This window comes from Marmota monax, unplaced genomic scaffold (assembly GCF_021218885.2).
Source record: "Marmota monax isolate L192 unplaced genomic scaffold, Marmota_monax_Labrador192_F-V1.1 WCK01_AAM20220418_F8-fsc00156, whole genome shotgun sequence".
Taxonomy (NCBI): Eukaryota; Metazoa; Chordata; class Mammalia; order Rodentia; family Sciuridae; genus Marmota; species Marmota monax.
This window is the reverse complement of record NW_026694013.1, coordinates 3,167,136-3,183,172: the sequence shown is the minus strand read 5'-3', so window position 1 is coordinate 3,183,172 and position 16,037 is coordinate 3,167,136. Positions and strand designations below refer to the sequence as shown.

General features: G+C 37.2%; 1 protein-coding gene across 1 annotated transcript in view; it reads right to left on the bottom strand.

Moving 5' to 3' along the window:
• Positions 1-16,037, bottom strand: part of Myh15 (myosin heavy chain 15) — a 161,136-nt gene that overhangs the window by 94,869 nt on the left and 50,230 nt on the right. Inside the window, 8 exon segments of the mRNA XM_058585464.1 lie at positions 423-547; positions 5,363-5,495; positions 6,556-6,643; positions 6,645-6,683; positions 6,685-6,704; positions 6,706-6,720; positions 14,591-14,750; positions 15,309-15,475. Coding sequence (XP_058441447.1) covers positions 423-547; positions 5,363-5,495; positions 6,556-6,643; positions 6,645-6,683; positions 6,685-6,704; positions 6,706-6,720; positions 14,591-14,750; positions 15,309-15,475 — 747 coding nt within the window.

The window sequence follows — 16,037 nt, the reverse complement described above, 5'->3', positions numbered from 1 at the left end:
CAAGTCTCTAAGAATACCAATCCACTTCACAAATATCTCCAAATCTGTCAATGTAATCTTAGACCCAACATACACACCAAGAGTAAAACAATGAATACAACATTATTCCGTGCTTACCAAAACACATTATTTCTTTCCTTTGGCAAGTCAGTATTTACCTGAGAGACATAATTCTATTATGAATCATGTCCACTTGTGTTGAGTTCAATAGCAATGAGTTATGACTGAGCAATAAAATGGCTTATAAAAAATAATTTCTCAAGTTTTCTATCTATTGAAAACCTTCACTTTAGGCCAGGTTCTATGGAAATAGAATCTGAGATTCAGATTCTGGTTTGAGAGGTTTATTTGGGTAGTGAGGGAAGCAGGGGAATTAAAAAAGCAATGGTGTCAGCTTGGCTTCTGTCTGATCCCTGCAGTACCTGTGAGCACAATGCACCAATTGCAGGACAGATGGTCTCTTCTCGAGGCAAAGAAGGGGCCGGAGTCTGGAGTGGAGGAAGAGGAGGCAGATTAGCTTCCTTCTTGATCAAAGACAGTTCTGTAACTGGGATGTTTCATAAGGTAGGATTCACATTAACTGGAAAATGGGTACAGGACAGACAAATGTAACCAAGATAGGTGACCAACACTGTCCTCTAAAATCCTTAAAAAATACCAAGATAAATTTCAACTGTTTCAACTTGGTTAACTTCACATACTTTACCCTAATTTAGAGATGTGAAATTTCAAATAAGTAATAATAAATGCAGATTGTGAGACAGTTAATACGTGAATAGATTTAATTAAACTACTTTATGCAGAGATGATATTAGAATGAAGCTCCTTTCTGGCATCTCTCCTACCCAAACTCTATATAAGGAAAAGAAAAAAGGAGAAAGAAGAGGAGGGTTTGGAGGAGGAGGAGGTAGGCAATGGCATTTAGAAAGCTCTATTATGCTGGGCACAATGGTGCACACCTGTAATCCCAGCAACTCAGGAGGCTGAGGCAGAAGGATCACAAGTTCAAGACCAGCCTCAGGAACTTAGCGAGTCCCTAACAACTTAGCAAGACTCTCTCTCAAAAAAATAAAAAGGGCTAGGGATGTGGCTTAGTGGTTAAGCACCCCTGGGCTCAATCCCCAGTACTAAAAAATAATCAAATCCAACAACAAACAAATAAAACAAATACAAGCTCTTCTATCACATACTCTGTTGATGGAAGCATGAATTCATCAAAATTCTAGAGACAATAGTGCAATATTCAGCAAGAGTTTCAAATATTCCCATTTACATCTCTTAAAATATCTTTTTCTGGTGCCTTTTCTTAAGGAAATTATCAGGCAACAGTGTAAAGATACTCATTGAAGCATTATTTAGTCATTACAAACAAAATATTAACAAATTTTATCAACAGAAGATTGATTAAATTCTGAAGGGACACACTCTAACTTATTAAAATGACATAGATGCATATAAATAATGTGGAAAGAACGCTAGAATTTATGTTAACAGAAAAGTAGATTACAGAACCTATGCTTTGTGCATTATGATCCTGAATGCATGCAGTTTTTAAGCACAGTTGTGTTATAGATGACTATAAACATAAAAAGTGTTGGGAGGCTTATTTGCATTAACAATTGTTATTTCTCTATTTGGGATTATAGATAATTTTTATGTTCTTCTTTGTAGTTTTACTCTATTCTCTGTGTTTTAGGCAACACTCATGTATTAATTTTATGATTTATAAAAATTATATCATTTTGTCTTCTTGAACCTATACTCAGCCAAACTATCTTATTTGTCATGCTAACTCACTAAGATGTACAACAATAGCAACAAGAAAATCCATAGGCAACCAGGAGAAAATAGGCCAGCCAAGAACAAACAAAAGTAAAAAAAAAAAGAAAAAAAGCTCTCTGACAAGCAACTGTGTGGAGGTAGATTTGATGAAGCTTAATTACTAATGTCCTTTTGCGAGGCCCTGCATTCTCTACGTGTCATTTGACCTCCTTGTGCTTCAGTTTATATATATATATATATATATATATATATATATATATATATATATATATATATAAATATGAAAAGGTAATAGCTTGTCTTTTTTTATTAGTAGTACTTTTTTATATTTAGAGAATATTTTAAAAGTTTATTTTGCTCCTGAGTTTATAATAGAATGAAATAGTGTAATCATTATGTGCCATATGCTACATGCATTTTTTTTAGTTTTTTAATTATTTATTCTAATTTGTCATACATGGCAGCAGAATGCATTTTAATTCATATTACACAAATAGAGTACAATTTTTCATGTCTCTGGTTGTACACAAAGTAGAGTCACATCATTCATGTATTCATACGTGTACTTAGGGTAAATGATGCCCATCTCATTCCACCATCTTTCCTACCCCCATACCTCTCTTCCCCTCCCTCCCCTTTGCCCTATGTAAATTTCCACCATTCCTCCCATGCTCCCCACACACACTTATTAATTTTTTTAATTGAAAAAAAACCTCATAACTCTGGTTAACGTACTTAAGATTCCCAGAAAAAATATGGTTATTATAGACAATTTAATGTTGAAAGGCATAAAAACTTGGAGGCAATTATTTTTAGGGAGTACTTAAGTAAATACAAAAAGAAAAAGAAGAAAATGGACATCTTATATTCTAGAAATTCTTTTGGTTCCAGAACATGGCACACACCCTGAAGAGTTAGAAGATTATTTCCTAATTCTCTGCCTAAACCACTCTTTGACCTCTCATGATCAGAAAATCACTCAACTGGGAGCCATAAGCTTATGTGGCCACTACCTTACAGACTCCTCAGAGGCAACTGAGAAGCTATTAGAATCGGGCAAATGCACAGCCTGATGACTAGCAGAGTCCAAACACAAGAGCTTCCATTTCTCAACCACCTCTTAAAGCAGGCCCAGAGGATTTCAAGCATGCTCCTGAATTGTGTCATCATGGGCTAATGAATCTAGAAAGTGCTAACTGCTTTCTCCATTCCCTGATTAACCCAGCAATCAAGAGTCCCAAATCAGCCTGATAGTGAAGCCAGAATTAGGCAGATAGGCAAGGGTCAGATCCAGAAAATGGAGGGATTGAAATGTTAATTCCTTCAGAGCCCTTCCTCTAACCTATTGCTAAGGTAACTTGTCCCAGGGATTGTCCCTCCCTACAGGGAGTTACAACAGTTGTTGAATATGCCCCCTTCCTACCCAGATCATACCACTTCAGCCCCTCCATCCCATCTGCTTCTCACATTTTGGCCATCTCTCTGAGCATCTCCTGGATCTAAGTCCTATAAAAAAGGCAGAATGCTCTCACTTCTTGGGATACATGATCCCAGCTATGGCCCCCTCCTCCCTCCCAGAAGAAGTCTATGTTATCCCTTCTTAAATAAACCCTGCTTTAGAGAAGCATGCAAACGCAACCATATAATGTCATATTTCAACATGTGAGAGAGCAGTACCCCTCACTGATGACCAGCGATATCAGTAGGGGTCAGGAGTTCAGGAGAAGCTGGGTGTAAGATAATAGGAAGGTGAGGACATTAGGCAGTGAGAGTATGAGACCCATTTAAAGAACAGCTGGTGCACTTTGCCCCACTGCTGCCATGAGGGAATCTGAAACCAGGCTGGTCAGATTTTGTATTTTCCCAGATTTTCATGTTTCATAAGAAAAAGGAAATCCACAGGTGCGAAATGCTTTGACTTTTTTTTTAACCTGTGTGGACCAACAAAACATATCTGAAGACCAGATTCTACTCAGAAACTGCCAATCTGTGACCTTTGCTGTAAATCATGCAGAGCTTCTCTCTGTGGTTACTGTTAGTCCAGCTGTGAGTCTGGTGTCAGCCACTTGGGCTCAGTGTCTTTAAACCCATTGTATAATAATGCAGAAGTGTTCACTGAATCATAAATGCATGGGAGTCATTGAGAGTAGAATAGACATGGGACTAGGAAACAGTCTTAGTTACTACCTAGACTTTGCCATTTAGTGGATTCAAAAAATTGGAGATGCTTTTTTTTTTTAGGTTCAGAATTCCATTTTTTCTTTCTTTTTTTTTTCCCTTTGGTGAATAAACAAGTTCAAATGATTAGGTTGCGCCTTGCTCACACGTCATATAATCTGTGCTGGCAGAATCACATAACCACTTAGACCTTTGAGCTACTTGCCTAGTGCTCCTTCATTTATTCATTTTTAAAAAAATTTTAAATTTGTTTTAATTAGTTACAAATGACAGTAGAATGCACTTTGATACATCATATATAAGGGAGTTTATTTTCTTATTCTTCTTGTTGTACATGATGTAGAATCGCACTGGTCATATAGTTACATATGTACATAGGGTAATAATGTCTTATTCATTCTACTCTCCTGACTACCCCCATACCCCCTCCCCTCTTTTCACTCCCTACTACCTAATCTAAAGTAATTCTATTTTTCCCTTGACCCCCTCATTGTTAATTAGCATCTGCATATCAGAGAAAACATTTGGCTTTTGGTTTTTTGAGCTGTTACTCTAACACTTCTGTCCTTATACCTGCAAGATAGAGTCCTCTCTCTCCCTCCCTCCCTCCTCGCTTTCCATACACACACACATATATATATACAGTCCTGCCTCGTATATATAGTCTCTGACATTATATAACAGTGATCCCATAAGATTAAGATGAATTATTATTTAGAAATCATTTTCCAGTGAAATTGTTGCCCTTGTACTGCTGTAAATAGTGCAACACATTGCTTACATATTGGTCATGATGTTGGTGTTGCCAGTCTTATGAAAGTATAGTAGAGCACATGCAATTATGTATAGTACATAATACTTGATAATGATAACAAATGACTATTTTGCTCAATTATGTATTTACCATAGTATATATTCTTTACTGTTTACTGAATTTATCAAGTTACTAATGTTCCCTCAAGGGGCCTGTCAAGTGATTGATTTAGACCATCTAGGTGTAAATACACTCCGTGATGTTTGCAGAAGGATAATATCCCTAAGGAGTTATTCTCAAAACATCTCCATCTTTAAGCAATGCACGATTGTATACATTTGGGGCTGGCTATTGCCCCCAAACCATTTATCAAAATGTGTTTTTTATTCTCTCTTTGCAGATAAGTCAAATAGGAAATAAAAGCAGGATAAAAATGGACTTCTTGAAATACCTCTCAGAGCACCAACACCATCTCTCTGAAGAACCAGCAGCCTGAGGATAGAAAGGCCAATAAGAGATGATGATTCAGACCACAGGGAATAGAAACAGATATCACGGGAAAGAAGCAAGAATTTTTGTAAGAGCTGAAAAACCCATGGGTTTCATTCTGAGGCTGAAAAAAAAATCAAGGAAGATTGATTGACTTACCACTGTCAGTACTGATGTAATTTTCCGAAAGGCTTGCCAGGAGTCTGTTGGAACACTTCTGAAGTATTGCCACCACTGTTTCATTAAGGTCTTTGTTCTTTTCAAGCCAACCACTGATGTTTTAAGGCATGCACTTCGGTAACAAAAGAGGGAAAGTGCATGAATTGACACAGCAAATTGTACGCTACTTGAAAAACATCACAAATTGTGCGGGTCCTTTATTTTAAAACAGTTTGATATAACTGTACTGATACCCCAGAATTTCACTGTGCAGCCCAAAGAGATTTTCAAGCTTCACTATTTAGTTGTCAAAAGAAAGGAAGAGATAGGAACAAGAAGAAAGGGGCAAAGAAGAAGTAACAGAAGGTGGAAGTGATTGGGGGGGGGGAGGAAAAGGGACAGCAAGAAAGCATTAAATCATTTCCAGTATTAATAATTCACCTCGGCAGTCCTTCACAGGCAAGGCTAGATAAATTGTCAACTGTCCCTGACCACAGAGCACTTGAAAAAAAAAAGTTAGCAAATATAATGGCATTTTACTGTAAAAATCATCATACTTAATAATATTCCATGATATCAAAAAGAAGTATTAGCACATCTGGGGACACTTGGAAAGCCATTTTTAGTTTAAAAAAAAATGTTTCAATCAGTTCTCTTTCTGTTCCACCCAGAACCACTGGAGAGAAGTGGAAAAGCGGGGGGGGGGGGGGGGGGGGGGAAGGGAACATGCTCTAGAGGGGAAACGAGAAAAGGATGAGGGTCATTAGAAAACTTTGTGGGCCATAGTTTAGAGACCACTGTTGGACACTGACTCTTTATGGGAGAACAAAAAAAAAACCTCTTCAATAAAAAGATCTATTGAAAATAATTCACATTCAAACAATGTCGAGTTAAAAAGAGGACAAATAAGAAAAAAAATGTCTTTGATGGTATCCATTCCTTTCTGTAGCAGTCCTGCTTTGAGTTGGGGTGACAGAGTCCGTTTTGAAATTTTTGACCTCTGTGCACATGGGATGCTGTTTCACTTCCTGAGTGCAGAAAGGTACACTACCTTTCCTTTAGAACTGAGGTGTGTTTTGTTCATCTCTTCATTTAACCTAAACTTTACTTAAATATTATCTGAGGGCTTTGGCTAAGTGCATTTGAAACAGAGTCAGGAAAATTCAGGACGGGGTGTGCCGATAACTTTCCACTCCGCCATAATGGATGAGTTCAAAGCGAGCTTCATAGTTCCCCTTCTCATCAGACTTGGGCTTCTGGAAATAAATCAACTGTTCAAAATAGTTTTTTCTTGAAAGTTGTGTCTGTAGCCTTAGGAAAGGCATTTTTCTTCGAGGATAGAAGAGGAGGCCCATGGGCTGTTGAACATACATGAAGACAGCACATTTTCAAAACCTCTAAGAAACAGTGTGTCCAGTGGGGATCAGTATGAATGCATTCCCTAATAATTGAAAAAGGAGAGAATATTCACTAGATGTAACTAGCCAATCATCCTTTCAGCAATATGTATTAAATACCTACAATTCAATACTGACACCTGCAGGAGCTGCTGATTCTGCAGTGACCACATACTCTCCTCAGGGTGCTTACATTCTGGTGAAGCAGACATATCACAGCCAAATTAACAAAGATATAAAATAAATAACGTAGTCTCATAGAACTTCTTTGAAGATGCAAAGTCAAGGGAGACACTACTGGAGAGAGCAGGCCGAGGAAAATCTATTTTAGATGGGAGTGGTCAGGGAAAATCTCTCTGACCTGAATGAGAATAACCACCTGAAAAAATCTGGGCACAGGTATTCAAGGCAGAAAAACGAAGAGCACAAAGTCCCCAAGGCAGAAGCACACACTTGGCAAGTTTGAGATCCTATCATCTGGAACCAAATAGGGACAGAGCCAGATATGGAGCTCATGGTGAGATGCTATTGGTGTAAGGCTGTGTACTTAAGTTATAGACTTAACTGCAGCTGGACCCCAAAGAATTTATAGGCTTCAGTAAGGCATTTGGACTTTACATGTAATGAGAAGCCTTTGGAGACTTTTAACATGAAGTGATGTGACTTAATTTATGCTTGAAAAGAACCATTGGTTTGGAACAGGAGTGAGCAAAGTCAACAGGGAAGTCCTGAACTAATAATGTTTTTTTATATTCTTAAAGGGTTGTAAAAACGAAAAAGAATGTTGACCGAAAACCCTATGACTATCTTAAGCAAATTCTTCTCTAAAGGGTCATTGAGTCTCTTTCACACCTTTGCATCCACTCAGCCATTGTGGCACTGAAAGCAGCAGTTAACATGTAAAATAAATGAGTGACAATGTTCCAATAAAACTATTTACCAAAACAGATGGCAGGCTATATTTGACCCACAAAATTAGTTTGCTGACCCTTAGTCTAGTCTAGTTATAGTGTTGGGGCTTGTGAGAACTCATTAGAAATGTGAGATATGTTGAAAATGGAGCTTTCACAACTTCCTGATGGATAGAATGTGAGGTGTAAGATAAGGAGGTTATTGGCCTGAGCAGCTGGATAGTGGATACTGCCATTAACTGACATACACATACTTATATACAGGGAAACACACAGTGGGCAGGGGCAGATCAATGAATTTTATATTTGCATATTTATTTATAGATTCCTTTACCTACTCCATGAATATTTTAAAATGCCTTCTTTTGTGATCAAATCACTATATCAGACACTTTAGATTGTACTAGAATGAATCAGACACGGGCTCTGAGAAGTATCTGAGAAGACAAGACATGGGCATAATACACAGACTTCAAAACAGATGAAACATGTGCAGATAAAATGTGACATTTCAAGGTACGGCAAGTAAGACAGACCATGTCCCCTTGCCCCAACAACATAGATTTCATGATTCTGTATCAACCCATTGAAACTAAGAACCATAGACACTCAGATTTGGAAGAGACATTGAAGTTGTGGTCCAAATTTCCTAATAGATCATTGAATTCCCTTCAGAATTCCCTCCTAAAAGGCTGGTTAGCTTATGCTTGAATTTTTTTATGGCAAGAGAACACACAAACTCTTAGTCAAGTGTCTGTACAGGTAAGTTGTGAAAACAAAATTTGTTTATAGTTTGGAATCCTTTTTTTTAGAAGCCGTGCAAATGTGTCTAATAATTCTTCTCATCATTTATTTGAAAATCACCTTTTCAATCCATCCGAGTCTATCACTCTAATGGTTTTCTACCACTTGTGTATTTTCTCATGTTCCAAGAACTTGAATTTTATGAAAAGCATATTGAACATTTCAGCAATAGCTCTTGAAAAGTTCTAGGCAAGAACTATCTTTACCCCAAGCATCTGACTAGGGAATCCTGCAGAGTGAAGAGGTGAACTTAACTCTAATGAGGCAGAGTTCTCCTAGTGAAAGCAACACCTATCTTGCTCCTACAACACTGACCTTGTGAGTTTTAGGCAATGTTGGAAGTAAGGAGGGAGAGGGAAAGGGGAAATCTGGAAATTAAACATTTGATTCTCTGGTGTTAATGCTCGGATGTATGAACTTCACGTGTACCGTGTTGAGTACAAATGGAATTCATACATCCTACATATCTCTAGCAAACCCTCAGTGAAAATAAAAATGATTCATTTAAAAATGCAAGCATCTTATCCAGGCACAGTGGTGCAAGCTTGTAATCCCAGCGGCTCAGGAGGCTAAGACAGGAGGAGAGCAAGTTCAAAGCCAGCCTTAGCAACAGTGAGGTATACTAAGCAACTCAGTGAGAGCCTAACTCTAAATAAAATACAAAATAGGGTTGAGGATATGGTTCAGTGGTTGACTGCCCTTGAGTTCAATCCCCAGTACAAAAAAAAAAAAAAATTAAAAAAAATGCAAGCACCTCCTGGGATGGTGCCTGTTAACAAGAGTACTGAGGCAAAACTTTACCAAGAACAGCAGCTCCCAACTGAGGCAGAAGGCAGAGCAGCCTCCCACACATGAGGATCTCAATTTTCCTGGTTTCCAGTGAAGCCAACTTTCCCCTTTGGGATGAGGGGAAGTTTTATGTGAAACAAGCAGATTTCATACCTCAAAACATAACTGCACCACCGAGGAGAGAAATACAGTTCCTGTAAGGTCTTCTCTATTTCTCAAGTACTCAGGATGTATAAAACTTCTAACAAACAAGGGGCTGTTAAGCAAATTAATTTACAAATAGGTTGGAGAATAAAGTAATTATTTTCTGCCCCACAGAATCAGTTGTCCTACGTTGTACACAAATGGTTTGAATCAGTTGCCCTGACTCAGAACATAGTCTGACCTCTTTCACTCTGAATATTATCAAATCTGTCTTTCCCCCTTTCTGTTACTTTCTCACTACTTGTACTTCTGCTGTTCTGGATCAAGACCTCTTGATTTCTCACTCATGCTGCTATACCAGCTTCCTACCTGCTTATCATTAGCCTGTCTTCCCATCCCAGACATCACGTGCAAACCTATCAGATTAAGCACAAGCAGCTCTGACTTCTCCATTAACCAGCTCAGACCCCTCCGAACTCCACTGCGTTAAAGTATAAATTAAAATCCCTTCACAATTTGATACTCCTTTTTTCTTCAAGTTTCTTTCTTCTGCACATTCTGTGCTCCAACTAGACTCCTGGACATTTTAGAACATGTTCTTTTTTTTTTTTTTTTTGTAATTTTTTATTAGAGCTTTATGGTAATACATAGTAGATGGGTTCATCCTGACAAACTCGTACATACATGGAAACGAAATATATTTTATTAATGAGGATTTACTTTTTTTTTGTTGTTGTTGTTGTTGTTTATTTCTCAGCTTCTAGATCTTTGAATCTCTTTTTCTACCTTTTTCAGGAAACAAACAAACAAAAAACCTGAAAAACATTTGAACCTTTCTTCCGCCCCTGGCTATAGCCATCTCTACCCTGTTTCCTAAAATACTTTGCACTTTCATTTCCACAATACTTCTCAAAATCTAATGTGCCCCATTTTCCTAATTTCTCTTTCATGTTTTGGTTCATTCCCATTGGGGTTGTGGCTCCACGATTCTGCTGAATTTCCATGCGCTAAGATCACCCATGGTTTCCTAAGCTTAGTCTGATTTCACTTCTCAGTTCTTCCTCCCTGCACCCCCCAAACCCAATGTCTTTCTCTTTACTGACAACAAACAGATAATGAAAGGAAAACAAACAAACAACTACTATTTGCAACAGCTTAAAATGGATACAATATAACTATAAAGGAATTTTTTAAAAACATGTAAAGAATTTGTATCCAAAAAAACTATAAAACAAGCATGGGAAAAGTTAAAGAAGTTTCAATTAATTAATTGGGCAGACTTTCCTTGCCCACCAGTAAGAAAATTTCATATTAAGAGATAAGTTCTACCCATAATGAACAGCAGACTCAGTGCAATCCCAGGCCTAGAACATGTTCTTTGCTTTCCTGTCTCTGTCTTTGCTCTGGCCTGTCTCCCTTCTTGCTGTCTTTCTGTATTTATTTGCTAAAATTATACCCATTTCTTAAGATCTAATCGAAATTTTGTGCTCCTCCTCACCAGACTTTTCTAGATTCTTATAGACAGGGGGACCTCTATGCTTCTCGTCACTTGGGACTTTTCTTTGTGATTTTATTGCATTTAATAATTTTAAAATATACTTTTACATTTCTTAGACTTATAAATCCCTTACTTGACTGCATATTTCCTAAAGGCAAGTGCTACTTAAAACAAATGCTATTTTTCTATAGCATTTAATTCAAAGACTTATACAGAGCAGTGTGCTATCATCAAAGCCCAATTATGTATGCTTTGAAATCTGGGGAAAACCAGGAGGGGCTCAAATGACCTAATCACAAATTCCCCTCCTAGGTTAAACCTCCCAGCAAAAACAGCCCTTCTATGACAGGGAAAAGACACAGTGTCTGCTTATTATCCCTGAGTAATTGGTCTTGATTTCCTCTCAGCCTGTGGAATTACGCAAACAAGCCAATCATATCCTTCTGCTGGAACTTAGGGCCACCCCACCTTACTTTTACTATAAAGCCTGCCTCTCACTCTCCCTGCAATTCATTCTATTCTGAGGGACCGTATGTTGTGGGGTATCTATGTTCCTGGAGATATGAGCATTTGAGACTGAAGAGATGCTGATCTCATTCATCCAGGGTTGGATGTCATATATTTGGCCATCTCCATAACTCTAGACCAAGGATCCCTCCCTTACCAATGGATGAGAAGAAGCAGGCAACCATTGGTTGCTAAGCAGATTCACTTGTTTAATGAAAATGAACAATAAAATCTTGGTTTTAAGACATCCTTTCAAGTATACCAGCAGTTCCTTGAGTGCCAGGGTGATGCCTTCTGGGTTTTGCATTCCTCCAGACCCTTAGCACAGTAGGTCCTGAGGTGACTAAAGTGTAGGCCATCTGCAAATTTCTGCAGAGAGATTGATGGACAGGTGAAAACTGAGACACACAGGTTTGAGTTCTGGAACCTTGCCTAATTTGCTTTGGTGATCAGACAGAAGTGAGAGTTGCCAACAACAATGACAAAAAGCATGAAGTTGTATTTAAAGAAAATATTCATGTGTTTACAAGATATAATTAGATAGTAATGTGGTTAATTTGGGTTTTTTAAATATAAAGTTATCACATTCAAAAAGCTTCCCTTCAGAGGCAACAATATCTATTTAGTGCCTCAGTGCTACCAGGGTTTAAATATTTTAGAATTTATTTAGAATATTTGATATTATTGACTATGGACACATCAAAAATTCCCACAGTCTGATATTCAGACCAAGTTCAGGCAGATAGGCAAAGGATGTATCAACAGAATAATATTGTTTAGACACAAAGTTCAGGAAGATGTAAGTATAGAGCGAATCTTCTCTTGAGATAGATAAAATTCTAAAATTATCTTAATCCCACCTGTGAGAATGTCCAAAAAAAGCTAAATTACTGAGAATATAGCCTCTCCAGGTTAACACACTGAACGAGTTACAATAAAAAAATATACATTTAAACTTGTATTTTTAGGAAATAATAAGAATAATCTCTGGGCTGGGGATGTGGCTCAAGCGGTAGCGCGCTTGCCTGGCATGCGTGTGGCCCGGGTTCGATCCTCAGCACCACATACAAAGATGTTGTGCCCGCCGAAAACTAAAATAAATAAATATTTAAAAAAAAAAAAGAATAATCTCTGCTAATATCTTATGTATAATCATAAGTCTGTAATTGTATATTAATATGTTCAGAAGCAAATAATTATTGTTCGAGTCCTAAATGAAGTAGAATATTTTAAGTAATGAAGAAAGTGTGAGCTAATACTATAATAGATTTATTCACAGCATATATATTATGGAAGGAGTTTATGGTAAGCCTGAAATTAAGTTAACAACATTTTTATTTGAGATAAAAATTTCCTATTAAGTTTACAAAAAAGTCTATGTATGAAAATCCTTTTTCCAAATACGCAGAGATGCAGATTATAAAACATTATGCAGATATTCATGTATTTTAGTTCTTTTGAAAGTTAAAAACTTCCATGATTCATGCTATTTTAAGGAGTGGTTTTAATTATTAGTATTTTCTACAAATTTTCTTCAGATATCCTGAACCAACATAATGGTTTTTTAATATATAAAATGTCTTAGAGAAATGTTTTTGTATGCCTTATTTGCCTGACCTGAATTTTGCTGAAATCATTCATAGGAAACCAAAGACTTTGCTTTGCTTTCTTTTATCTGTTTTTTTTTTTCTTCTCATTTTATCATATCAGTAGAAAATACAACAGGAAATTACATCCTTCTTGCTGGAGTAACTGAGGCTGGCAAAAATACGGCAATATGCTTCATTCTACTAAAATCAGTAACATTTAGAGAGGTACCAGCATCTAAACAATATCTATGTTTCACTTTCCTGCCTGAAAACAGTATCTTGTCATCATCGAAAAAGCAGAATTTACAGGTGACAACTATCAGAAACTAAATCAGTCTCTCTTAGGAACTTCAGTTTGTTTCATTACTTATTCATTTATCTTTTAGTTGTTGATGGACCTTTATTTTATTTTATATGTGGTGCTGAGAATCAAACCCAGTGCCTCACACATGCTAGGCAAGTGCTCTACCATTGAGCCACAACCCCAGACCCTTGTTTCATATTTGATCAGAAAAATGTACCTTTTAGAATGCCACAAATAATTTATCAGATCAAGGTTGGATCATTATTATTTTTTCAAATCAGCTCATGTTTGATTTATTAATCATTTTTAAGCATTTTAAGCAAACTGTTCTCCCTACAAGAAGTCACTGGTTATAAAATGAATAAAATCAACATGATGTCTACTCCTGTTAGGAATCACAGCAATTTTCAAGGAAGATTTAGTTTCATGTAAAGGCTAATAAAAGTGATAGGACACTCAAAATGATAGAATCCAGGACCTGCAAAGGACAGAGAGAGGTCAGTCTCCCAAGTGCCTTTCTGACATGGTTGTTGAGAATCAAAGGTGACAGTGTAGCTACAGAACTTTCAGAAAGTTAAAGGCTTTGGTTTGCTCAGACCTGTCTCCAAAATTCACTGCAACCCACAAGCTTCTAACATGTTACCATCTTGTTCATGCAGACAAAGCCACAGAAAAGACCATGCCAACTCTCCCAGAGCATGCAGAAAGATTCCAGAGTACAGGGACATCAACAAATTCACAAACCATACACTGAAGCTAATTTACTAATAAGGCATGAAATATTGTCATAAATTACTGAAACTAACTGGTACTTGTCCAATTAAATGAACAAACTACAGCCTGCAAGGTAGTGGCCTGAGGATTTATGGTAGTTGTTTGTTTGCATGCTAATTTGCCAAATTTCGTTAAGCTCTTTGGATCTACTCATTCACCTTATGCTAATCAGCCATGCTCTACAGTACCCATGTTTTTAGCTCTGTTTTTCCAGTCAACAGAATGACCATTTTTAATCACAACAAGCCTCTTTGCGTAAAGAGGCTATGCACAAATTGACAAATATGTAGCTACATCTGCATTAGAGATGATAGAATAGGGCAAATGACATGAGAGTTTAGCTAGGATGTTAAAGACTCTGCACACAAAGACCCATTAGGAGAAAATATGCAGGACTTTTCTGCCCCATTTCCCATCCCCTGACAGAGCTTGATTCCTGACATGGATCAACATGTCAAGCAGGGACAATTCTCTTTAAATGAAAATGGACAAGGAGACAAACAGATATTACGTTTTCAATGAGATCTATGCAGGCTTTCAAATCCAGACCAGAGTCAATGGATGCCTGGTCAATGCCTGCTTTCCTCTGTTCCTCTTGCTCCAGAATAAATATGTGCTGAATGAAGAGCTATTGAAATTTTTTAATGCTAAAATTAATTCAAAGTTGCTCACAGTATACTTCAAAGATATGAATAGTTGAAAGGAGAGAGAAAAACAGTTCTATTGCAAGAATATACATTAAAGAAAAAACAATACCCACTATCATATAATGGCAGATAGAGCCAACAATTGACAAATGTTCAATTAAATTCTTGTCTCCTTCAGATTTGTCTAAGGACTAAAGATTATTATAAACATTTAATGGTATTAGAATTCAAAATCATAGAAGATTCCTTTGCATATATTTATACTTCTATTTAAAACAGAAATGAGAGTAATAAATTCTCAATAATATAACAATAATTGTTAATATAAAATTATAGCTCTTTTCCAACCAAGGTAGCTCTTAAAAATGTACTGAGAATGAATTCCATTATTCTTTGATCTTATTTTTTCCACACTTGGGTCATAGTTTCAAATCTGCTTGTAAATATGGATTGACTGCATCCTCCACATATTCTTACATCAAGAACTTCAAACAGGGGCTGGGGTTGTGGCTCAGCGGTAGAGCGCTTGTCTAGCACGTGCAAGGTCTTGGGTTCAATCCTCAGCACCACATGGATAAAATAAAGGTATTGTGTCCAACTACATTAAAAAAAGAACTTCAAACAGTGGTGTTGAGAATGGCAGTGAAGAAGAACCTTGACAGCTTGGCATCCAGGACCCTGCTGATATGTGCCACCAGCCACTTAAACATCCTTTCACATGTTGACAGGGCATCAAGAGTGTAGATTATCTAGAAATCACATCCTAAACACTTTATCATCTGACAGAAGTGCTCATTTTAATCCTGGGCATTCTCTATGAGCAATCATCTTCTAGTCAACTTAGAATGCATTTACTAACCTGTGGTTTTCATGTTCTGCTGAATATAACAAGTGAAAAGAAAGAAAGAAGCAAGTGAGGGAAAGAGGAAGAAAGCACAAGGGTAGGAGAAAGTAGTGAGCAAGCTTGCTGCCTCCCTACTAAGAGCATAGGTGGGAGAAATTATATTCCTATTAATAAAGAGAAAAATATGCTGGGACAGGGTCCTCTAATGGCAATGTGCTCTAATGCTTTGCTACTCAATGTGTTCTAAGACCATCAGCCTCAGGATCACTTGGAACTCATGAAAGATGCAAACTCTAAGCCCAGTCCTAGACCTATAGATTCTGTACTCTAACCCTCATTCCAGATGCTTCCTGTTGTCAAAAACTCTCTTTGAACAAACTGTAATCAGGCTTCTGTGATCTTACCTTACTTGTCCTGCCTTCTGCCTGCTTAGCTCAGTTGCATCAAGAATCCTGCTAAATTGTTGA